Source organism: Moschus berezovskii, chromosome 10 (assembly GCF_049115385.1).
Source record: "Moschus berezovskii isolate FMDL1 chromosome 10, NW_MosBer_1.0, whole genome shotgun sequence".
Lineage (NCBI taxonomy): Eukaryota > Metazoa > Chordata > Mammalia > Artiodactyla > Moschidae > Moschus > Moschus berezovskii.
Window position 1 is genome coordinate 109377264 of NC_142469.1, and position 25828 is coordinate 109403091.

Here is a 25828-nt window from a genome sequence, read left to right on the forward strand (position 1 = left end):
TTGCACAGCTTCTAAGCAAGTTTCCAGTGCTCAGGAGTGTTCCATGGATTAGTCTAATGACATTTTTAGACATTTTATATTTTGTGTGTGTAGTTACAAAAGCGCGTGATTGGTACCAACAGCTTGATTCTTGAGAAACCGTGCAGATTTTACATTAAATAGAGTGATATTGAGTTGCTGTTTGCTTCTATGAACTTCTGAGCAAAAAATTCAGAAATGGTTATACACTTACCTCAGAGCCTGAGTGTTGTGAGAAACTGCTTCTGTGGCGTATCTGTGTTTATTTCTTTTTTAGTGGCTTAGTGCTGTTAAAATGATGACATTTAAGCCCTTCTCTTGGGTCTGTCATTGGGCCCATGCACTGTTCATTCATTTGGAGGAATGTTTTCCAAGTGCCTGCTGTGCTTTGGGCGCTGTGTGCAGGGCCTGGGCCTTCCGCGCGGCCTGCTTTGCCGTCCGGGGTAGGGGTGAGGGGGCTGGCCCGGCGTCAGGGGCCTGGAGCGCCCTGAGGGGCAGCAGGCCCTCGGCCTCCAGCTGCAGCTCCCTTGGCGCTCACCTCGATGGGCTGGTTCCTGTGAGTGCGGGGCGCGCAGAGCCCCATGGACCCCTATGCTTTCCGCAGCGGCACCCATCTGGGTGTGCAGGAGCACTGGGAGGTGTGTCTGGAGCACGGCACGCACCCTATCTGGGTCCTGAGGAGCAGGCGCCCTGTGCCGCCGTTGACGTGGATCTTCGGATGACAGGGAACTTTCTCAGTGGTTCTGCGGAGGGCGTTCCTGGCCAAGAGCGTGATTCACTCAGCAAGCATGTGCTCACCTGATGCCCGGGGGCCAGGGTGAGCCGGGAGACACCTCCAGGGGCACAGCCTCGGGGTTGCAGCCAGGTCCGCAGGCCTCGCTCCCTGCTTTGCAGGGCTGGGAAGCGCCTGGGCCGAGTCTTTCCTGGGGCATAAGCACAGCTTCCCACAGTGCATTTCAGGAAACATTTGCCCTGAGGAATTTTTAGAAAAGGTGGAAAGCTGACTTAGAAAGAACGTGGTGAGTCCGTCTGTGGGCCCGTGCGCACGCAGGCACGCCATTCCTCGGTACTCTCCGCTCCTCCCTGAACCCGGGTCCTGGGAGCTCGCCTTCTTGCACCAGGCCTGACCACATGCCTTGCTCTGGCCAGTGAGCGGCCCCCCTGAACAACAGCTCTAAGCCCCAAATCCCCCTGTGTTTCTGCTTGTCTCTCTCCCGTGAAGCCGTGTCCCAGGCGGGGCTGTTGCGGAAGCCTGGAGTATCGCGGTGTGTCGTCGTGGAGAGCAGTGAAACTCTGGAGCGGGTCGCCTGGGCTCTTGGGTTCGTTTGTCTTTGCAGCATGGCCTAGTGACTGAAAATCCTGTGTGTTTGTTTGTCTGGACATACAGCGTGCTGCTGATGCATTTGAAAAGACCTGATGCTGGGAAAGATTGAAGGCGGGAGGAGAAGGGGACGACAGAGGATGAGATGGTTGGATGGCATCACTGACTCAGTGGACATGGGTTTGAGCAAACTGTGGGAGTTGGTGATGGACAGGGAGGCCTGGCGTGCTGCAGTCCAAGGGGTCGCAAAGAGTCAGACACGACTGAGCGACTGAACTGAACTGAACAAGCATGCCTCCTGGCCCATGTGGGCCAAGGCGCTGGCCGCTGGCTGAGGATCTCCACGTGTTAACAGGTGGGTTTCTTATGGGCCTTGCAAGCCAAGGTAAGAATATTGTAGGTGAAAGAAGGTGATGAGGTTTGCAGTTGAGCTGTCCCGGGCAGCAGAGGCCACGGGATGAAGGGGGAGCGGCCTGGCGGCAGGAGGCTGATCGGGTGCAGAGCCTTCGTCTTGTGGAAGGAAGGCCGCAGCTCACATGCAAGGAGACCACATCAGAGCCGTTTGGGGTCATCCCAGGTCTGCACTTGGCTACTCGGTAGGTGGTGGTGCCTTTGAGTACATGTGTGCGTGCTAAGTCACTTCAGTCACGTCAGACTCTTTGTGACCTGTGGACTGTAGCCCGCCAGGCTCCTCTGTCCATGGGATTCTCCAGGCAGAATACTGGAGTGGGTTGCCTTGCCTCCAAGGGATCTTCCCCACCCAGGGATCAAACCCGTGTCTCTTTTGTCTCCCTTCACTGGTAGGAGGGGTCTCTACCACTAGCACAACCTGGGAAGCCCTGGTGGTGCCCTTCAGGTCAGTTCAGTTGCTCAGCCGTATCCGACTCTTTGTGACCCCATGAGCTGCAGCACGCTGGGCCTCCCTGTCCACCACCAACTCCCGCAGCTTGCTCCAGCTCATGTCTATCCAGTTGGTGATGCCATCCAGCCGTCCCATCCTCTGTCGTCCCCTTCTCCTCTCGCCTTCAATCATTCCCAGCGTCAGGGTCTTTTCAAATGAGTCAGCTCTTTGCATCAGGTGGATAAAGATTGGAGCTTCAACTTCAGCACCTGTAATGAATATTCAGGACTGATCTCCTTTAGGATGGACTGGTTGGATCTCCTTGCAGTCCAAAGGACTCTCAAGAGTCTTCTTTAACACCACAGTTCAAAAACAGCAATTCTTTGTCCCTCAGCTTTCTTTATGGTCCAATTGTCACATCCATACATGACCACTGGAAAAACCATAGCTTTAACTAGACAGAACTTTGTCAGTAATGTTTCTCCTTTTTAATATGCTTTTTAATGTGACAAATTTTAGGTTTGTCATAGCTTTTCTTCTAAGGAGCAAGCTTCTTTTGATTTCATGGCTGCAGACACCATCTGCAGTGATTTTGGAGCCCAAGAAGCTAAAATCTGTCACTGTTTCCAATGTGTTCCACATCTATTTGCCATGAAGTGATGGGACCGGAGAATTGATGCTTTTGAACTGTGGTGCTGGAGAAGACTCTTGGGAGTCCCTTGGACTGCAAGGAGGTCCAGCTAGTCCATCCTAAAGATCAGTCCTGGGTGTTCATTGAAGGACTGATGCTAAAGCTGAAACTCCAATACTTTGGCCACCTCATACGAAGAGTTGACTCACTGGAAAAGACCCTGATGCTGGGAGGGATTGGGGGCAGGAGGAGAAGGGGACGACGGAGAATGAGATGGCTGGATGGCATCACCGACTGGATGGACATGAGTTTGAGTGAACTCCGGGAGTTGGTGATGGACAGGGAGGCCTGGCATGCTGTGGTTCATTGGGTCGCAAAGGTCGGACACGACTGAGCGACTGAACTGATGGGACCGGATATCATGATCTTCGTTTTCTGAATGTTGAGCTTTAAGCCAGGTTTTTCACTCTCCTCTTTCAGTTTCATAAAGAGGCTCTTTAGTTCCTCTTCACTTTCTGCCATAAGGGTGGTGTCATCTGCATTTCTGAGGTTATTGATATTTCTCCCGGCAATCTTGATTCCAGCTTGTGCTTCATCCAGCCCGGTGTTTCTCATGATGTACTCTGCATATAAGTTAAATAAGCAGGGTGACAATATATAGCCTTGACGTACTCCTTTCCCAATCTGGAACCAGTCCGTTGTTTGATGTCCGGTTCTACTGTTGCTTCTTGAACTGCACACAGGTTTCTTAGGAGACAGGTAAGGTGGTCTGGTATTTCCATCTCTTGAAGAATTTTCCAGTTATCCTTTAGCCAGAGTTGAAAAAAACAAACAGAACCTGATCCCTGGTTTCGTTGTCTGGTCCTCCCCTGCTCACCTGCTCTGCTCCATTGGCCTGGATGTGAAAGTGTTAGTTGGTCAGTGGTGTCCGGCTCTTTGTGACCCCATGGACTGTAGCCCATCAGGCTCCTCTGTCCATGGAATCTTCCAGGCATGAGTATTGGAGTGGGTAGCCACTCCCTCCTTCAGAGGCCCTTCCTGACCCAGGGATTGAGCCACATCTCCTGTGTTGCAGGCGGATTCTTGGCCGTCTAAACCTCCAGGGAAGCCTTGATGTGCTCATTGCCAAGCACGGCGCCCTCACTGGCCTCCCACCTCTTGTGATGGTGTCTGTGTGCCCCCCCGTCCCTCGTGTCACGGGTGACCCCATCTGGCTCCTCTTTCTTGGTGCTGTAGGTATTTTCACGTTGGACTCTGCCCTCTGTTTATTTTTTCAATAAAGGAGGGCCTGTGGTTAAGCGTGGCGCCATTATCCTGGGATCAGGGAGGCACGCGGGTAAGGGCTGTGCCTGACGGGGTGTGCACACTCAGAACTCCGTGACCCCTCTTGATCCCGGAGCTCCGTCTCCAGTGGGAACCTCGCTGGCTGCTTCTGTGTTAAAGTCTGTGTCTGACTTTAGGAGCAGAACCCCCTGGGGGGAGTGGCTCTTGAAGAATTAACAGTAAGCGTTTTTAGGTGAGTGGTACCTGGGTTATTTTTACTCAGAAGGAAGCTGTGGACACTTTTATAACACTTACATAAAATGGTCTTGTTTTTAATGGCTATGTAATATTCCTTGTACAGGTCATGTTATTCACACGTGTTTTAATACTGTTCCCGTGAACGTTTTGCATAATTATCTCTCTGTAGTTGTATTTCTATAAAATGGAAATGGATTTCCAAAGGCAATTTGCATTGGAGGGGTGGACACATCGAACATTTTGGTAGACTTTGCCAAGTTCTTATCTTAGAAGGCTCTTCCAGTTCACACCCTGCTTCAGTGGGCGTGACCCTTCACCTAACACTGCTGCTGGGAATTCATCTCTTTTCACCCTCACAGAAAGTCCTTGGCTTCAAACTTCACATTTCCTAGTTCACTGCTGAGGAGGAGCGTCTTTCGCAGATTCATCAACCATTATACTTTCTATGTGACGTGTCTTTTTTCTGTTGGGATGTTTGTTTTAATCTTTTCAATTTGTGCAAATGCTGTTTATAAAACATATTGATGTTTTATCCTGTATTAAAAATTTTTTTTTTCTATTTAGTCATTTTGGTCTTTTATATCCATCAGTGGATGTATTGTACTAGTCATTTGTTTCTTCAGTGTTGTGTACTTGAAAAGTAACTAAAAAATCAAGGGAGCACCTATTTTAAAATTGTAACTGTCTTAGCTTGAGTTATGGCTGACAGCATATATTCTTTTGCGTTTAGTAATTACCCTATTTTTTTTAAGAGTGTGGGCTGTCTTTTTTTCTTAAATCAGGCTCGATTCTATTAGACTCTTCCCCACCAGAATTTATAGTGTCAGGAGGAGACTTACACAGATAGGTTTGCGTCTTAAGGATTTTCATTGTGGAACTACTTTGGATGTGAGGGGTATATCTTTCTTTTTTAGCAGTAATCAATGAGCTTCCCTGGTGCTCAGACAGTAAAGAATCTGCCTGCAATGTGGGAGACCTGGGTTCACTTCCTGGGTTGTGAAGATCCCCTGGAGAAGGGAAAGGCTACCCACTCCAGTATTCTTGCCTGGAGAATCCGATGGACCGAGGAGCCTGGTGAGCTACAGTTCATGGGGTCACAAGAGTCGGACGTGACTGAGTGACTTAAGCACATACAGCACATAAATGAACTTAAAACCTTTCCATAAACCAGAGAATGAGGTTTAGAAGTTCGGAATTAAGCCATGAGCTTTGGAGAAATCAGCCTTATTGGTAGTTGCAGATGCTTAAGGTTATCTATTTAAAACTTCCTTCTAATTTGTTTGTTTTAGTGATACGATTTTTTTCCAAATTATGTCTGCAAACAACCCAGTAGAGAAAATAATGGGTTAAAAATTGATTCAATTCAGTTTAGTCGCTCAGTCGTATCCGACTCTTTGCAACCCCATGGACTGCAGCACGCCAGGCCTCCCTGTCTATCACCAACTCCCGGAGTTTACTCAAACTCATGTCCGTTGAATCGGTGATGCCATCCAACCATCTCATCCTCTGTCATCTCCTTTTTCTCTCGCCTTCAACGTTTCCCATCATCAGGGTCTTTTCTAATGAGATTAACATTAAAAGAGAAAAAAGGCAGTCTGGAGCTATCTTTTAGTCTTCTCTGTGGTGTGTGGGAGAATGGTGTATGAGCTGCGGAGTAAGTGGCGTCTTCAGGGGAGTCCTCATTGTAGAAGTCTCATTAGAGAAGGCAGTGGCGCCCCACTCCAGTACTCTTGCCTGGAAAATCCCATGGGCCGAGGAGCCTGGCAGGCTGCAGTCCATGGGGTCACTAAGAGTCGGCCTGACTGAGCGACTTCACTTTCACTTTTCACTTTCATGCACTGGAGCAGGAAATGGCAGCCCACTCCAGTGTTCTTGCCTGGAGGAGCCTGGTGGGCTGCCGTCTATGGGGTCGCACAGAGTCGGACACAACTGAAGCGACTTAGCAGCAGCAGCAGGAGTAGGGCTCCAAGGTTGCCTATGTATGTAGCAGACTTGCTTACCTCGGCCCACCCCTCCTGCTCTGTGAAGACAATCAGTGACTATGTGACTGTTTCACCAGTTTGGTTATTTGTGGATGTGACCAGTGGAGTGCAGCTGCACTCTGCTATCAGTGTAAGTTGTCTAATTTTAAAGATGTAAATGTAATTTTAGAATTTTTGCTTTGCTCCTTACCCTAGGGGCCCACCCCTCGGGTTCAGCCAGATGGCTGTTGTCTGGGTCACTAGTGTCCTTTGGGCTGCGAGGACCCGGTCATCACCTCCAGCCCCTCTGATGCAATCCCCTGGCCTCGTCTCCACTTGGCTCTGGGGTCCGGTGGGTTCTCCTGTGCCGAGTGGAGGAGCCCCAGTTTGCAGCCTCCTTTCTGCTCCTGGAGAGCTCCTTCCTCGGGGCATCCACTGCGCACCTGCCCTGGATGGACCGTGCCCGCACCCAGCGCCTGCACCGCCCTGGGCGGACCGTGCCCGCACCCTCGCACTGGCTCCGCTCAGCGACTCCTGCAGCCTCCTGGCCAGAGGACTGCCCGGCCGCCCCTTGTCGCGGTTGCTGGCGCCCCTTTGCCCCATTCTTGACTGCCCCGTTCCCCCAGGCCTCAGCCCGCCCCAGTCTGGCGGCTCTGCCTCCAAAGCATCATCGGCATCTTTCGCGTCGGCATCTTGCTGCTGGCGCAGTCCGGGCTGTGCGCTTCTCAGCCTTCGTTCAGTGGTGCAGTTTCCCATTCAGAGCCTCAGGTGGCTGAGCTGTCACCTGGAGCGCAGCGTCCTGAGCCGCCCCGGTGCCGCCGCCCCATCTCCTTCCAGACCATCTCGGTCCTGCTACTCTCAGACGTGCCGCCAGGCTCCCGCCCGCCGGATCCCGGGACTCTCGGTCCCTCTGCCTCGCCTGTTGTGTCCGCCTGTCGCCGAGGTTCTCCTGTTGGATCACAAGTCCCTGAGAACAGAGGCTGTTTGCTGTTCTTCCCCGTCGCCTGGAGCTGGAGGGGGTGAAGATGATTTAGCTGAAGAGAGAAGCATCTTATCCCCTGGGCTTAGTGTCTGTTCTGAGTCTATTTTTTGTTTCTAAATTACAGTTTTCATTTCTTTTTAAAACATTTATTATAGATTGCTATTCTGTTTTACTGAATGTTTGCATTTAGTGTGGCTTAAAAATGTTACTATGAAGTGGGCTTTGTCTTTAAGCTGATTTGTGTCCCAGCTTTGGAAATCTGACTCTGGGTGTGGGTTTTTACTGTTTCCTTCCTTCCAGACAATTCTTCCCCTCCTTCCCCATTTCTTCCTCTCCACCCCGTGAGAATTATTACTGGACAATGCAGGGAGCCTTTGTCCTGTGGCGCCCCGGCCGGCCCCTGACAGACTCATGGCCCCAGCACCGTCTGCGTCCTGGGGCCTCTGCTGTTGGGGGGGCCGCGCTTGGGGGTCCAGGCCCTCCCGGCCACCCCCTCCGCGAGTACTGCCGAGCTCACACCTCTGACGCGAAGCCTGCCGAGCTCACACCTCTGACGCGAAGCCTGCCGAGCAGTGGTTTAGACGCCCAGCCGGCCCGTTGCTCCATTTAATTCCCGAATCAATAAGGGAGCTGTAGTTGTTATCATCTAGGACGAGGCCCTGGAAGCCTCAGGATGTGGAGCTAGTAGATACAGCCATCCCTCCTGCCTGTCTCCCCCCTTTCTGCCTCCAGAGAACGCGGCCGCCTGAGGCTGGCAGGCTAGTGCTTCCGGCGTTGCGGCAGTCGCGTGGTCGTCCCCTGTCCCGCATCCCTGCTCCTGCCTCGGGCCGGCCAGGCTGTCCACCGTCGTCCCTGTTACAGAGGAGGCTTTCCAGGGCGCCCTCGTCCCTGTCTCCTTTGGGCCGGCGCAGTCTTAGAACGACACCTAGATGTGTGACTTCTCCGTCAGAGGCCAGATGCAGATTCTGCCACACTGATCTTGAGAAGGGTTTGCCAGTTTACATTCCAGACCTCAGAGTCCCTGCGTCCTCGGTATATACAGATTTCTTTTGATCAGCTAGAATACATGCAATAATAATCCTGACTAATATTATCAACCTGATTTCAGTGAGTGAACGTGTTTTCCTATGTGTGTGGCCTGTCATCCCCTATTTATACATTTTGTCCATGTTTTTCAGGGAGCTATTTGTCTTTTTCTACTTGATTTGCAGGAAATCTTTATAAACTCTGAATATTAATCTTATATGTGTGTGTTGCAAGTATGTTTCGGTTCATCTTTGCTTTTTGTCTTTTACGGTGTTTTGTCACACAGATTTAAAGCCTTAAAATGTCGCTGGGTTCCTCGGTCTTCTCCTGAGACTTCTGTTTTTGTACCTTTTCTGTTTGAGGACTATGCTCGGCGCTCCATTCTGACGGCTCAGTTTGCCTGTTGACTCGTCGTGTTTACTGTACCTGGGGTGCCTTTGCCTGTGCGACTCCCCCACCCCTGACAGCCGCAGTGCGGGTTTTCCGGGCCTTCCCTTCTGTAACCGGGTGTGTATCAGAGCGCTGGCTGTGTTACCTGTGCAGCAGTGGGATGCTGACTGGCTGTGCAGTCTGCGTGTGACTGGGCGTGGGAAGGGTACAGCCTTTCTTCACAACAGGGTAACAGGTGAGAGGCAGCTTCGCTTCGTGGGGAGAAAGAAGTGCAGCTTCTTGTCTCAGATCCGCCTTCTGACCTGAGGGCGCTGCTGTGTGGTCCTGGTCAGGCAACTTACCGGTTCTGGGCTCAGCTGAGGGTCTCTAGACAGTCGTGCCCGCCCCGTAGGGCCGTGCCTGGAAGGGCAGCGCCGTGGGCTCAGCTGAGGGTCTGTAGCCAGGGCCGTGCCTGGAAGGGCAGCGGACAGCGAGCAGAAAGCGCCTGGCCCCGGGTGGCGCTTCCCTCTGCTCTGGTGGTGCTTCTGGAGGGTGTCTGACGCTTGTTGCTCTCCCTGTCGTCGGCTGTGCTTTTCCTCCTCTCCCGTGTTTTGCTTTGTCTGCTCCAGCAGGTCTTCCTTGTTCGTCGCAGGGCAGACGTTCACACCTGTTGGCTCAGCCTCGTGTCAGTTGAGGTCCTTTGTGGGGGAGGGGAGGGCCCCAGCACCTCGCTCTGGGTTAACATCGCTCGTTCTGGGCTGATTCTGCTCTGCATATCTTAGGCTGAAAAAACCTTACTTGTTGCTGTTCCCGATTTTGTCTAGAAATGGTAAAATATCTTCCTTAAAAGATGTAGTGTGACTTTACATATAAAAACAAATCAGTGGTTCTCGACGTTTTCATTTTACGGAGCCTAACACTTTTTTCTTTCATCATCATATTTCTGTTTCTTTGTCTTTGAGTTCATGCCTATGACATATTCTATTAGTTATCTAAAGAATTTGTTCCAGAATGTACTTTTCTTTTTGGCCTATACACGAATGCATTATAGTTAAATGCCCCACATATTTGTAATACTTATTTCAGTATGGAAACTTCTGGAATAGAAGTGTTATTTGTGAGCAGAGTGACAGTCCACTCCCATGGTCGCTGCTTTTCGTGAACGTTCTCTTGGGCAGTTTCGCTAAGAAAGCCCGGCGGGACAGTGAGCTGTTCTCGCCCGTGTGGCCCTCCCCTCCAGGGTTCCTTTCTGCATCAGTGCTGTTAAGCATCCTCCTGAACAGCGTGGTCCTTTCCGAAGTCTCTGTGCTGCTGTGTGCAGCTCACCTTTTTGTCTTGCTTCCGCCTGCTCCCAGGCGGCATTCCAGTCTGCTGTGGTCACCTGATAAGGCACAGTGAGGCAGGAAGTGCCGTCCGCAGGTCCTGCCTGGCACCAAGAATGTGGCTCAGGAGCCCCATCAAACCAGCCTGAGAAGTCAGCCTTGGTGCCGATTTCTCTGTGAAACCCCAGCCGCCAGGCGGTGTGTTCACGTCACTGCTCCTGCAACCTCTGACCCCAGGTTATTTTGTTTCTAACTTGTTCTTCTCTCCCCGGCCCCAACCCCCTTTCAAGTGTCTCACAGAGGATATGCAAGGCCTCAACCTTGCATATCCTCAAAACCGTTTCAAAGCGCATTTGGTGGCTAATGCAGTGCATAGTCAAGACAGTGAAGATTTGAAGATAATTGTTTAATTTAGATAAGTTTCTTGAGGTTTTTTTTTTAATAGAACAGGTTGAGTACCGTGAATTCAGTTTGTAGTATATTACAGAGATTCAGATGGTAGCATTTCAGTTGTACGAAGCTTCTTTGAATCAGTTGTTGCAGCTGAGTATTTACTTGGAAGTTATGTAAATACAGTAAATGATAGTCTACCAATTTCTGTATACAGTTGTATGGTGCATTACCCTTGTTCAGATTTAGAAACTTTTTAATATTTGACATACTTCAGACTCAGTGCAGATGTAAGAAACAGGTTTTAAAAGAAAATTTCCTCATTTTATTATTGAAGCTGAGTTTAGGGACATGGTTATCTGAGAGAAGACATTTCATCACTTCCCATCTGAAAATTCTCAAGTGCTCATACACTTAAAAACGAGAAAATAGTTTGAAAAGATATAATCCTATCTCTAGCAAAAAAAAGGCAGAAAACAACTGAGCATATTGATAATCTATATGCAGCATATGAAAAGAGCAAAATATTAAGATTCACAGAATAAAACACTGTACATTCATAATCCTGTTTCTGAAATTCACTGTGCAAAACTTCCAATCATTTCCAGTGGCGGTGGGGAGTGACTTTCTGTAGCTTTGGAGCCGTGATGGGGCTGAGGTCCGCACGCACGTCCAGCAGGGCCTCGGAGGAGGCGTCCTGACAGCCCCCTCCCCGCACCCATGGGCCCGGTCCGGCGGCCTCTCCCTCCTGGCTGGGGCGGTGCCAGTCCTCGCCCGAATCAAGTAAGGGTTGAAACAACCCTGATTTCCCGGTTCTGTCATCTCTTCACGTTTACTGGCTGGGTGTCTCCCTCATCTGAGCTGCAGGAAGACGGTGAGTTCTGCGTCCTCCGACTTGAACTGCCTGTTTCCCGCCCGTGGCGTCGGTGCCCCGGTAGCCTGCGGCGCTGACAGGGCCTTGGCTTTGGCGGTGTCCCCGCTCTGCCGTCCCTGCGCAGTTGGGCCTTCTCATGGCTTCTCGTCTCGTCCCTGCAGTCACTACTGCTGCCGGTGATCAAACTGTCCTTCGGCTTCCCTGGCGGCTCAGAGGTAAAGCGTCCGCGTCCAATGCGGGAGACCCGGGTTCGGTCCCAGGGTCGGGAAGATCCCCTGGAGAAGGAAACAGTAACCCACTCCAGTATTCTTGCCTGGAGAATCCCATGGACGGAGAAGCCTGGTAGGCTACAGTTCACAGGGTTGCAAAGAGTCGGACACGACGGAGCGACGGAATGGAATCAAACTGTCCAGCTTTGGCCAGGTGCGCCTTCTGGTGGCTAGACGGTTTTTCTTAAGTTTTTTTCATTTAAACGTCATTGTTTTCTGGTGTGATAAGGTGTCCCAAACTCATCTTGTCCATTTTCTGGCCATACCTGGGTTAGACCATTTCTCCACTGATCCTTGGCTCCTTTTAGTGGAGAAGAGAGTTGAGGAACGGCAGTCTAGGCGCTTGAGACACTTGATTTTACATCTTGTCTTTTGGTTTAAGACTTCTTCAGTGACCAGAGCTGTTGTTACTGAGTTGCTCAGTTGTGACTCTTTGTGACCTTTTGGACCGTAGCCCGCTAGGCGCCTCTATCCATGGGATTTCCCAGGCAAGAATACTGGAGTGGGTTGCCATTCCCTTCTCCAGGGGGTCTTCCCTATTCAGGAAGCATTTTGGTTTATCCAGTGTGGGGAAGGCTTCTTTCTGCAGATTTGATTAGGCATCATGTAAAAGATTCTGACTGTAATACACACACTGTTGTGTTCTGCGTTCATTGAAACGTGTACTCATGTTCCGGGCCATGTCACAGGGTAATGGCAGCATTTCATTCCATTATGTGAAGGGACCAGAGTTTATTCAGCCAGCGTACCTCGCTGCATCATTTCCAAACCTTTGCTGTTATCCCCAGTGCCGCAGTGAATGGCTTTGCCGGCGTGTCTTCGGGACGGACCCACAGAAGGGGACTCACTGTGCCAGGTGCCAGGCGCGTCTCGTTTTGCTGAGCGTTGCCCAGGTCTGCTCCGTGGACATGCGTCTTGTACATGCCCCACAAATGGAGGGGTTGTTAGACTTTCAGACTTTCACCACTTTGATTGGGAAATGTGATCTTATTGTGAAGTTTTACAGTTATTTTGTCTTTAAGGAGGTGTCTTTTTCCTATTTGAGTCATATTCACTTTGTGAACATGAGGTTCTTTTTAATCCATTTTAAAGTGGGTTTTTTCCTCATATTTTGGAGACTCTTTATATATCTTATAGTTTATTTCTTTCTTTCATGTAAGTTGAAATGTTTTTGCCCCAGTGTGTTGCTTGTCTTTGGACTTTACTTATTGCATGCCTTTTTTTCCCCAAATGAAAGTTTATTTTTACGTAGACAAATTTATTTCCATTTCTTAAATTGCCTTATGGTGGCATCTGGAATATTTAAAGTGTGGGTTTCCGTGAAGATTATTACAGAATTCAGGTTTCGAAAGCGGTGTGTGGATTGACTGCATACTAATGCTGTGAGGATGAACTCACACTGCTCCTGAGGTGCTGTGTGGTTCCGGGGAGCCTGGAAGGCGGGCGGCGCGGGGCGGGCTGTGCAGTCCCGCTCACAGGGATGGCCCGGCTCAGCAGACACGGTGCCGCCACGGTGTGTGTGTCTGAGAGAGTGGGCTGCCAGCTTCGTACATGAGGGAAGTGGATTAGTCACAATATGTCTGGACGTTATCAAGGAATTCAGCCACGTCTTTCGTCCGGTTCTTCTGGTGAAGTGCTGGATCTGAGTACAGTGAGATGAATTAGGAACAGGTGACTGTGCTGTGCCAAGTCGCATCTTGAGACCCCAAGGACCATAGCCTGCCAGGCTCCTCTGTCCACGGGATTTCCCAGCCAAGAATACTGAGTGGGTAGCCATGCCCTCCTCCAGGGCATCTTCCCCACCCAGGGATCGAGCATGTGTTTCCTGCTTTACAGGCAGATTGGTTACCCCTGATTTGTGGGGGAAGCCCAGGAACAGGTGATTAGTTGTACTCCAAGTCTGTGGTTTAACGGGTTAGTGCTGAGCTGGAGAAAGGCTGCAGGTGGACGAAGGTGGCAGTGACTCAAGAATTGTCCTCTCACTGACAACTCCTGTGAATCGACAGTCTTTGGTGCTCACTGTCGAGCTGTGTCACTTTAAATCATGTTAATTACAGGTGGGGTGTTAGATTGAGTAGTTCATTTGCAGCTGGGTAGATGCACCTGGAACTCACTGGCCACATCTGGACACTGAGGTTCCGAGGCTGGAGCAGGAATCTCTTTAGGAGAGAAGTGGGATCATGCCGCAGGAAGGAGGGAGCTTGGAGGGGCAGGAGCTAGAGCGCCATGCTGCGGAGGGCCCGACTCGTCACCGGGTGCCCGACTGGTGTCCAGAGGTACCCTGGTCTCCCAGCTGGCGGGTGCTGCTGGCGCTTGGTAAGTGGAGGCCACGGGTGTCCAGGCACTGCACGGCTGTTCCCGAGGAGCCCAGGGGTGCCCACAGCTGCAGTCCCGGGCCCATCCTGCCCTCTGCCCCCACCCACACCCCGGAGTGCACGATGCCTCGGACGTCTGCGCTGCTCCTGTGCAGAATGTCGTGCTCAAACCGATTGAGCATCGGGCTCAGGGATGCCAGCAGATATTTCAGCCAGGTTGGCAAAGCGACATGAGATGAGTTTGCTTTTGTAAATGGCAATATTTTGTAGCTGTCAAGTGTGTTTGTCATCTCTGGAGCTGCTCCAGGGTCGCTGTCTTACTTGAGGGCTATACATACATTCCATGGATGAGAAACTTAATTTCAGTAAACAAATTTTTATTAGCCTGTAACTGAAATTTAGCATTTTCTTCACTTACAAGTTTATACTCATATCTCCTTCAAAACTGAAGTTGTAAAATTTTAAATGCACAAAAATAAGGTCTAGACCTTATTTAATATGTTAATGAAAACCACTCACATTCTGTCACAGGTTTTAAAAATATTTCAATCATTGTACTTTTTAAAAGATTCTCTTTATTGGCTGCACTGGGTTTGCATTGCTGCCTGGGCTTTTCTCTGGTTGCTGTGAGTGGGGGGTGCTCTGGCTGTGGTTTGCAGGCCTCCGGTTGCGGAGGCTTCTCTTACGGTGGAACGCAGGCTCTGGGGGCGAGAGCTCAGGAGTGTGGCTCCTGGGCTGCAGAGTGAGAGCTCAGGAGTGCGGCTCCCGGGCTGCACAGTTGCTCTGCAGGGTCTTCCTGGACCAGTGATCTGTCTGGTGTCCCTTGCGTTGCAAGGCGGGTTCCCAACCTCTGCAGCACCAGGGGAGCCCTAATTACATCTTGCTGTGATTGTTCACTTTGCAATCCTTTGTGCTTTATGCATTTACCATTTTTATTCTGAGACCAGTGGCATAGGCCTCACCAGTCTGCTGAAGGATCTGGGACAGAGCTGGGTAGAAGCCCCAGACTAGAGAGGTGGCTTTTTGAAGGACGTTTTCTTTTCTTGCCTTGTTGCTCAGCTGGTAAAGAATCTGCCCACAATGTGGGAAACCTGGGTTCGATCCCTGGGTTGGGAAGATCCCCTGGAGAAGGGAAAGGCTGCCCACTCCAGTGTTGTGGCCTGGAGAGTCCCATGGGCTGTGCAGTCCCTGGGGTTGCAGAGCGTCGGGCACGACTGGGCGCCCTTCACTTTCACTTCTCCCCTTCCTTTTGTTATCTGGGTTTAACGCGTGTGTCCTTTGGTGCCGTCTTTCACTTCCCCAGTGCATGTCCTGCGGCAGCTACTCAAATATAGAGGCTGGAGGTTTTCAGAGGACTGTGGGGAGACCGTCACTGTCCATCCCCTCGTGATGCTGACTAAAGCGCTGGGTAGGCTTCCGCTTTCACCGGCATCTCCCAGCGAAGCGCACGGGGAACCTGCCTTGGAAGCTGACAGTTGTAGGTAGATGGTGCTGGCGGCCATAACTGAGGCCTTTGAGAACCATGTTTGCTGATCGGTTTTCACAGCAGGCTGTTTTCTGGCATAGAATTGTCTTATAACGCTTACGTGGTTGGATACAGGGTGGTTTGTTAGAGTTCATAAAGCGGTGATCTGCGTGTGTTCTCTGTGGGGTGTGTGTGTTGGGGTCAGTTTTTTAGACCAGAGAACATGTGTGAACTCTGAAATCTTTCCCTGAAAGGCGACTTTTCCCGCGCTCAGTGAGCTTGCTCCATCTTGGCTCTGGCGATGCCAGGAGAACAGTGGTTGGCTCACACTGGGAAGGCGTGCACTGGGGTGTGTTAGAGAGCGTGCCTTTGTTTTCAGACGAGGAGCCGTCCACAGTCACTGGGTCACGCAGACCTGTGAGGCATGTGCGCTGACTCGTGCTCCCGGGTGAGGCTGGCTGGGTCAGAGGGCAGCGCTCGGGATGGCCGCGGACTCGGTCCAGAGCGCCGCCATGCAGCCAGACTCACCCCTTTGTTTGGTTCCCGGTCGCCAGTAGCAGCCGCGTTCACACAGTCCTGCAGCCTGTAAGTGCGCAGTAGCATTATGTCTGAGAAAGAACGTGCCTGCCTCCATTGCAAAGCACTTCAGTGCTGAGAAGGGCTAGCCGTCAGTCATGTGACACTCCCGGGAGCCTCACCCCCTCCGTTTGTACAAACCCAGAGCCTGCGGAGTGCTGCGCGGCGAGGCGCCCTGGGGGCAGGTTGTGCCACAGAGCCGGGGCGGCCAGGGGTGGGGCGCGTGCCCCAGGAGGGGTGGGCGAAGGTCTGCTCCAGATGGTGCTGAGCCTTCGGGAGTATATGTCGTGTAGAAGTTATAGGTAATGAAATGCCTATAGTTTCAAAAAGTGTTCTTCAGTACTGGTTTAAAAAACAGTTTAAGAAGTAGCTTATACGTGTTTAAAAAATAGTATTTATACAAGTACGATTCCAAAAAACCCATAATCAGGTATTTCGTCCATTCTCTACCTAAGCTGTTGGCATTCAAATGTTACTGGTGTTTTTAACAGCGTGAGTCAAACGGCCGTCATCTGGCTGATGGCTTTATGCACAGTAACGTTTGTGTTTTGAAGGCACACAGCTCTCTTGGAGGCAGCAGCCTTGGGAATAGAGTGTGTGTATGAGATAAAGTCGTGGTCCTGAAAACGAGGCAGTTGGAAAGGTGATTACCTATTGGCAGGTAGCGTTGTTGGGCTACAGGCTGGGACCTGGTTTCCCTAGAAATGCTGGAAGCGGTGAGAAGAACGTGAACAGAGCCTGGTTATTAGTCTGTTTAAGCTGTAGAGCAGGTGGTTCTCGGTAGCTTGAACAGAAGGAGATTTGGGGTTGTCGGGGTGAGTTTCTGCTGGTTTGGATAAGAAGACTGATTGATTACCAATTTCATAAACTAATGAGGTGCTGGTAAAATACTGAAAAGCGAATCTCCATCTGTACGTCTTTGCTCCTTGTTTTGACTCTGTGTGTGTCATTTCATAACGAGCCGTCTCTCTCTTTTTTCCTTTTTGTATTCCTTCTGATAAACACAAGAACACTTCTGTTTCAAGAGTGGTAATGCAACCCCGAGCAGTATTCATTACTGTTGTGGTGACTGGGTGATCGTGTTTCTCAGGGAAGAATTTATGTGAAGGTGAGGATATCCCTTTAGATAAGAAGGTGGTTTTCCTGTAAGGAAAAGTGACCTTTGAGGAAAGGAACCAAGTAACCTCTGTGTTTGGTCATCCTGCCTTTCTGTGCGTCGAGCTGCGGCGCGGGCTGCGGAGCCTGGGTGATGGGCCACGCCGCTGGCGCTGAGGCAGTGGTGGCAAGGAGGCAGCTCTGGGGCCGGGAGTCTGGGGCCGGGGGCGGGCTGCTGGCCGCCAGGCGGCTGTGTGGCGGCGGCTCAGGCTCGGCCTCCCTGGACCTTCTTTGTCCCCCCTGCGCAGTGGGCGTGACGGTGGCACCTGCCTCTTAGTTTGGGAATTAAATGCTGAAGACCGTCCGTATCTGGCACGTGACAGACTGTCACATATGTTAGTTACGATTATTATTGTGTGTTAGCATGGTCACTGCCTGCCCAATTTAACGTTCAGGAACTTGATGTTCCGTCTTCTCAGTTTTGGTAAAATTCTGTAGACTCACGCACACCAGCTGAAACTGGCTGAATGATTGAGCAGAAAGCTCATGTGTTCCTTTATTAAGGGACTTGCCCAGTAATGACTCAGCTCAGGTGTTCCAGTGTGATGTTAAGGAGACCCGGCAAATTAAACTGCTAGTTATTTATTAATGCTTATTTAGTGCAAATCAGATGAAACGTAGTTCTCAATAGTCTGCTTTATTTAGGCTTGATTGAGCCTGGAGAATTGTTTCTTTAAAAGCATCAGTAGAGAGGTTTCTTTACAAATGATCATCAGCCTGATTTTTGGCTGCTTGGCCCAGGCCAGACATGGATGGCTCCTGCCTCGTTAAGCTCTCTCAGCTGCCACCCTGCACCCATGCCCGGCTGCCCTGGCGTCTGTGGTTTGGGCTGTCCTTTCCACACGCCCCTGCATTCCTACCCCGGGTGGGGGACACAGGGGCGGGCGGCCTGCAGCAGAGTCGGGTGGACACAGTAGGAGCCCAGGGGCTGGAAATGTGCCTGATGGTGTCCTGTCCGGTTTAATTTTCAAATAGACCGTTAAGCCCATGCTAATACTCCCTGTCCCTTACTTTCCTTCAGGTGAAGACTCGTTAGATGGTGCCTTTCCGGGAAGGGCAGGCTGGTGGGTTGGGATGTGGATAGTAGTGGCTGTGATGGTCTCTGAGGCCGCAGGGACCTCTGCGAGGAGGAGGGCACGGGGGGCTCCCCTGCCTGCTCTTAGGGTGGGGGTGGCTCTGGATGCTCTGGAGGTGGGAAGCCGTGACGTGTCGGGGGGTGGGGAGGGGAGCCTTGAGGACTCCCACCGAGGCGCTCTTGGTACCGGGGATCTTGCAGGAAGCCTTGGGGTTGGAAGTGTCTGCAGAGGTCTGTGGGGAGCTGCGCTTTGTCCAGGGGGTCCCGGGGTACACAGCATCATCTGGTAAAGTGTGACCCACCCCAGACAAACACGGGTGCTCTGTGCTGCAGCAGGCCCCTGCCCCTGGGTGGTGACGGCAAGAGCGTCACCTAAGTAAACCCTGTAATTGATTGAAAAAGCAAAGGAGCCCTGGGAAGGCGCCTCCCAAGGTCCTGAGTGTGGGCTTTGGCCTCCTGCGAGGTAGTCTTTGGTTGTCATCCATCGTACTTTCCTCTGGAAGTAGGATTATTGAAAAACAAAAAATTTTAAGAAAAGTCTACATTGTGCCTGTTGATCTGGGGCAAGTAGTTCACACTGAAAATACTTACAATTCTGCCAAAGTGAGTTTCCATTCATTCACATTAATGCTGGGGTTGGGGTTAGCGCTGCCTGTTTGAAATCTTGGGACAGATGGGCCCTCAGGGTCAGATGGACCTCGGAGTCCAGTGCATCCGGGCTTAATTCTGGACTTGTTGATCCTGCTTGAATGGGATGCTCAGATTTTGTGAGTTTTAGTGGCCAGATCTTGAGGCTGGGGTTTGATTGTAGCGTCTGCTTCACTGGGTGGTTATAAAGACTTGACCAAGTGGTGCCTGGCCCTAGCTGAGGGCCCCAGTCTGAGTGGCAGCTACTGCTGACACAGGTGCTCTGCAGCCGGACCTGACGCATGAGCCACGCAGGGGGAGGCAGACTGTAAACAGCTCGTCCCGAGTCACTTGACTACATTTGAAGACACCTGTTTTTTATAGGCTATTGTTTTTTCAAAGATGTATCATTTCATTTTCCTTTCAGGATTTGGAGTTCCACGGAGTGATGAGATTTTATTTTCAAGATAAAGCCGCCGGGAACTTTGCCACGAAATGCATCCGGGTGTCCAGCACCGCCACCACCCAGGACGTGCTGGAGACGCTGGCTGAGAAGTTCCGTCCCGACATGCGGATGCTGTCGTCGCCCAAGTACTCACTGTACGAGGTGCACGTCAGTGGAGGTCAGTGCACAGGGTGGCCACGGCCCGCGGGCTTCATCGCGGGCTCACGCTCCTGGGGCCCGGCTCTGCTGCTGCCCCGTCCTGTTCTGAGGGAGCAGTGATGGCAAAGCTCACATATGTCTGTGAGGTGTCCTAGCAGGTTCCTCGCTGGTGCAGTTTTGGGAGTTGCTTTCTTCTCCAGAGATGAGGAGCGCAGTGTTTCAAGTTGAATTCTGCAGGTCTGGAACATACTTTGATGATCCACGGGGCTGCTTGATTTTGCAGAATCTTATAACTCTGTTTATAGATTATAGCGCTACAGCCAGAAGCAGCCTGTTGTTTTGTGAGTACGGACCATTAGTCTTGCTCTAGTATCTTTGTCCTGTGGAACAGGAGCCATGTTCTTGGGAGGAACAGGCGTTGTGAGGAAACTCTTTATGCTCCTTGTTTTAAGGTTTGAAGTTTCTGAAAATATCCTATATATCACATGGCAATTTAGGTTGAACTGATTAGGAATGTAGAAATGTTTAAAATTTTTTATGAGTGCTTTGGAAATACTGAGTCACCTGCAAAAAAAAAAAAAAAAAGACAGCAGAATCCAGTTAATGTTGTAAATAAAGAATTACAGATAGCACAAACCTTATTTTAATCGCTGTTTACGTTCTAGCCACAAAACCTGTCTGAACATTGTTAGTTGGGTTGGTTTTCTTCCTGAAGTACAGCTCGCTTTGTCTGAAATCGGGCTAACATTTTTGCAGCGTGTGGGATTCAGGTGTCAGCACATATTCCCATCATTCTGTCAGATGGCCGTGTTTGTTCATCATTCTTTCAAGTTCACTGGGGTACCACCTGCATACACTGTGCCTAGACCAAATTTGATGGGCGAGGATGGTCCTGATTTTGGATGTTTTCTCTGAGGTTGGGTTCTACTTTTACCTCAGAATCTTTGTGTGTAGCGTACAGAGAGGACGGTAATGTTTCTCATCTTTAACACTTTTCTTTCTGCACTGTTGGTCATTTGAACACCGCCACGTGAGGTCTTTGGAATGACATCTACGGTTGGGATTTGAGATCTAAAAATGGAATGGGCTTAATTTTTTTTTAAGAATACTTTTTCCTTTATCTTTCTTTGCTAGATTTGTTTTTAATTAAGAAGTAAGATATGTCACTTGTGTGGGATGAAGACGCCAGGAGGGCGTGTGAAGAAGCGCACGTCCATTCCCCAGCCCCAGCCCCGTCCGCGTGGTGATGCTCGGCCAGGCTGGCCCGCCTGTGAACTGCCCCTTCATGTGGCTCCAACAGGGCCTCAGAAAGGAGGAGGCCATGGGTGCAAGTCCTCAGAGGAGCGGGCCCGGGGCAGGGCCTCAGTCTTTTCGGGTCACAGAGCCCGTAGTGTGTCAGGAATGTTTTGTGGCATCCCCAGGCCGAAGGAAATACTTAACACTTTATTTCACTGCATAGATCCAGACAAGTTTGTAAGGATTTATGTTCCTAACAGCTTGCTGGTTATTTGGGGAAACAGTGCACATCAAAGGAAAACTGGTGATTCCATCCCGTTCCCAAGCACACCTGCTCCCTGCTGGGGGGTGTGCCTCCCGGGCGCCCCCACCCCACTCTTGGGTGGAGGCAGCACCCCCATCTCCTGGTTTCCGCAGCGCCGTGGCAAACCCACCTGACACGGATGGGACGCCCACAGGAGGAACGATGCTCGGCCTTGCAGGGACCAGTGGTTCCTGCCGCGTCTGGCAGGTTCAGCTCATGTTCCTTGGAAGGGTGACATGTGCCGAGTGAGCCCCTGGTGCCTCAGCCCGTGAAGGGACAGAGAACTGGCCCAGTACCATGGAAATGCCACTCGGAGCCCTTTTCCACATTAGAATTTCTTGTGTGAAGTCAGTTGGAAAACTAAAGGCTTCTGCTGTTCTAACTTGAGCAGAAGATACTGTAGATTGTAGCAGGGCCCTGACTGTATCTGCATGGAGTCGTCAGGCACACGTGATGAAGGCTGTAGCAGGGCCCTGACTATCCGCATGCAGTCATCAGGCACACGTGATGTAGGCTGTAGACTGTAGCAGGGCCCTGGCTGTATCTGCATGGGGTCGTCAGGCACATGTGATGTAGGCTGTAGACTGTAGCAGGGCCCTGACTATCCACATGGAGTCGTCAGGCACACGTGATGAAGGCTGTAGCGGGGCCCTGGCTGTATCTGCATGGAGTCGTCAGGCACACATGATGTAGGCTGTAGCGGGGCCCTGGCTGTATCTGCATGGAGTCGTCAGGCACACGTGATGAAGGCTGTAGCGGGGCCCTGGCTGTATCTGCATGGAGTCGTCAGGCACACGTGATGAAGGCTGTAGCGGGGCCCTGGCTGTATCTGCATGGAGTCGTCAGGCACACGTGATGAAGGCTGTAGCAGGGCCCTGACTATCTGCATGCAGTCATCAGGCACACGTGATGTAGGCTGAAGGCTGTAGCAGGGCCCTGACTATCTGCATGCAGATGTCTGGGACATGTGTTCCAGGGCAGCTCCTTTTCTGCTGTTTTACAATTTAGACTTAATTGTCCTGAATATTCCTTCTCTAAAATGCTGAGGGATTTCAACCCAGTGCAAATTTTGGCACTCGAGCAACTTGGTAATTTTGGTTTGAAGCAGGAATTTCAAACTTCTTGGCCCCGTCTCTTATCTGTTACCCTTTTCTCGTGTCTCCTGTTGATGCAGTACTACGTCAGAGTTTGTTTGTCCTGTGTTCTGCTAGTTGACGTTACTGTCGGCCTGTAACGTTTACTGACAGCCTCTGTAACTCTTTGGATTCATCTGGTTGATCCTGCCTCCTTTATCTCAGGGACTGCCCATCTTTGCTGCCCTCTTACCTGAATAATCTTTGCCAGCTGTTACCTCCTAGTACGTGGTCAGGTGTGGGGGCCCTCAGGGGGCTGCTGGGAGCTTTTGATTTCAAATAAGGAAGCAGACACTCAACTCTCTATCTCCACACAGAGAACTGTGGTGCTTGCTGGTGGGAGGGGTGTGAGGGTGGAGCCCTGAGCATTTTGGAGCAGGAGTCAGCGCACAGTGGGAGGAGGCGGGCAGGGGTCATGCCGGGACGGATGCTGGTGGGGCAGGGCCACGTCTTGTCGGCACACATCGCTGAGGTGAGAAGAGCCTCATCCACCAGCGGCACGTCTTGTTTTCCAGTTGTATCTGAGAGAACTTGATTTACGGATAAACATATAGCAAGGCCCTCCTATATGTGTTTTTTTCCTAGTCCATGTGTATTTCTCGTATTTTCCTGGTTGGATTTTAAACGTTGTCAGGAAGTTGTGCCTGGCCTTCTCGGGCACTGGACACGTGGTAGGTATACATACAGTAGCACCAAAATCCTGAATTAGTCATTGAAACGCTCACTTCCACTTGAAAGGAATTGAATTACATTCAGGCTATCAGTAAGTAATGAAGGTTACAAGCCATTTTTTGTCCATAAAATTGACTGTATATCAGAATGTTGTAATGTTGTATTGACTACTGCCATTAAATAACCATGGCTTTTTGTTCTTTTTTCATGTTGTGAAGAAGAAAGAAGATTGGATGTAGATGAGAAACCCCTGGTGGTGCAGCTGAACTGGAACAAAGATGACCGCGAGGGCCGGTTCGTCCTCAAGAATGAGAACGACGCTGCTCCTGCAAAGGTGAGCCGGGGTCTCGCTGCTGCTGTTCCAAGGCTGCCTCTGATCAGGGGTCACGGGGCTCACTCTCCGCATCACTTCTCTCCCTAAACTGCCCTTTCACCTTCCTCCTGAAAAGTAGTGTAAGAGTAGCCCAGCTTCTCCATGCTTCATCCTCTGTTTCACGGAATAATCCCAAATATTATTCTCTCCTTTGCAAAGAATTATGTCAACTGTTGTCACTCAGAGACTTCATGATCAAGGAATCAGCTTCAGGTTTTTTTTCCCCAAATTATAAACTCGAAATATGTTTTAATAAGAATCAAAAGGGAAAATAAAACTTGAATAACCTATTTATATGTGAACTTTCAGATACAACAGTAAGGCATATTTAAGACTTTTTTCACATTATTATGTGGAAGGTTAAAACTTCGTAAACTTCCTTGAGTTTCTTTGGGTGCTGTAATAGTGAGTGTAAAACTTTCTCAGCAAGTAGGATACCTGGAATTCCCGTGCTGCTATTCTTCTCATGTGGAATACTATGAAATACAGATATAACTTTAAAATGATTATAATTCTGTTTCGAGTCAGGTGGCCTCTTACAGACTAGAATTCATTGTTGACAAGTGATAGCAAAGGCAGAGGTTAAGGGTATTTTGAGAAAAATCTTGCATTTAATGTTCCCCAGTGGATCTGGGGAAAGTGCTGTTGTTTGCTTCTGGCAGCAGTTTTCACAGTGTCTGTGTGACATCAGCGTCTCACGTGGAAGATCCAGACACACAGCTTTGCTCCCGGGACTTGTCGCCTTTGTGGTGAACACATACGAAATAAGAACGGATGACTTTTTTCTGCCAGGGTAGCCTGGCGGGCTATAGGCCGTGGGGTCAAAAAGAGTCAGACACGACTGAGCACACAATTTCAGCTGGTGTGCCTTTTTGGTGGGGCCCCAGGTTCTGCTTGGTGTATAGTAGAGCCCTTCTTAGGGTCGGGACAACTGGACAGGGCCCAGGCAGCTTGCATGGAGACGGAGGTGCTTGCTGGCATAGCTGAAGGCAGTTTTCTTTCCCCATAAAATAATCTTTTATTTTTTTTTGATTCGTTACCAGCCAGCTTATTAAGTCATATAAAAAATAATTTGTTTCTGTGTCTTCTGCAGGCAGGTCATGTTATAAATTAAGAATAAGCAAAAAAAAAAAAAATAAGATCTGGAAAAGAAATTAGAAGTTTTTGCATAAACACAATACTTAACTTCATAAAAGCCAATTTTTTAGGGCTATTCTTGGTGTCTCTTCTGACGTTAAAGGAAACATCTATAATGTAGATAATGTTTCAGATGGTTATTTCTGTTATTTCCATTAGGTTCCATTTATTTAAGTTACTAATTATTTGGATTTTTATTTATTAAAAATGATAAATAAGCTGGTGTGATTCCCACCCCAGTTTTCTTACTGGGTTTGGGTTTTCTTGTGTGCTTGGTTATCGGTTTGAATTTAGGTGAAGTTTTCACTTGGTGAAATGAGATCTTGAGTGTAACTGTGGATCAGCACACTCACCTATCTGTCCGCACTGTCGAGACAAAGAGCAGCTCTCACCCCAGCTCTTCCTGCCGCCGTGGCTGTTTTCGGCTGCAGCGTGTGAGGCGCGGTTAGATCCCCATAGATGGCTCTGTGTGCTTCTGTGTCATAGCGGTGGAGTGATAATGTTGCTTTTATCAGAAGGCTCAAAGTAACGGACCTGAAAAGCAGGAAAAAGAAGGTGTAATCCAGAACTTCAAGAGAACGCTCTCAAAGAAGGAAAAGAAGGAAAAAAAGAAGAGAGAAAAAGAGGCAGTGAGACAGGCGTCTGATAAAGATGATAGACCTTTCCCTGGGGATGACATGTAAGTTAACTGCGGAAATATTCCTGTTTCTTTGTGTTCTAACCCAAATGTTTTTAATGCAGCAGGCCTCCTTACACTCCCAGATAAACGGGGGAGGGGTGCCTTTAGCTCAGTGACCGCTGTGCCCTGGCTCCACGTGCCAGGGGATCCGGGCGTCTGCTGAGCAGCACGTGTTGCTGACACTGCTAGTCTGGTGCTTGCTCATCTTAGAGTGGGGAACCCACGAATGGGGATGCTTTTCCCGTTGAATTATCATCTCTGCCTGCCTTGCCTTCCCTTCCCTCGCTGCTGTTCCAGTCCTTAAGGCAGCAGTGGTTTCTCAGACACCTCGGATATGCTTAACACCTGATGGGAGGTTGGCAAGACTGTTGGCAAGACTGGTGAGAAAAGCTGGTGTCCTCGTCTCAGCTCAGAGGCGCCTTCGGGCCCACCCAGCCCGTCTCCTTCCTTCCTGCGCACCAGCCCCAGCACAGGTGTGCTCAGCTGTCTGCAGGGACTTGCGCCCCTGACCTCAGAGCCGAAGGGCAACAGAAGGGAGTTGTGAGGAGAACCTGGCCTCTTCTCTTCACGGGGTCGCCTGGCCTCGGTGCAGCCCCACTGGTTTTCAGCTCAGTTCATTCCATCATCAGGCGCTTTTTCCAAGGCCGCCTCCTCATCTCGGTGTCGACTGCATCCACTCCAGCGAATGTCCTTGTTTGTACAATTTTGAGGACTCGTTTGAATATTTCCTTAGGAAATATTCCAGAAGAATGGCTCAGAGACACTGTGGCATGCTTGTGCTGCCAGCCAAGGGTTTCCAGCCCACGGACCCCTCATGCCCCTCTTAGAACCGCCGAGTGTCACAGAGCAGTGTCTGATCCCTGCAGTGTGTGTGAGTGCCAGTGAATGCAACTTGCTTTACCATTAACAAGGCCATTGTCTGTGCACGCTTGTTAACCGATTATGTGCTTCT

At 50.3% G+C, this 25828-nt stretch overlaps 1 protein-coding gene across 21 annotated transcripts in view; it reads left to right on the forward strand.

Moving 5' to 3' along the window:
- The window catches only part of AFDN (afadin, adherens junction formation factor), a 113367-nt gene that overhangs the window by 12594 nt on the left and 74945 nt on the right, over positions 1–25828 (forward strand). For 13 of the 21 annotated variants that reach the window (XM_055433273.2, XM_055433279.2, XM_055433269.2 and 10 more), the window contains exons 2-4: positions 19166–19361; positions 22906–23021; positions 24713–24876. In XM_055433273.2, the coding sequence (XP_055289248.2) occupies positions 19166–19361; positions 22906–23021; positions 24713–24876 (476 nt within the window). The remainder of the gene's footprint in view (positions 1–19165; positions 19362–22905; positions 23022–24712; positions 24877–25828) is intronic. The other 8 variants (XM_055433270.2, XM_055433286.2, XM_055433282.2 and 5 more) reach the window with 3 other exon arrangements.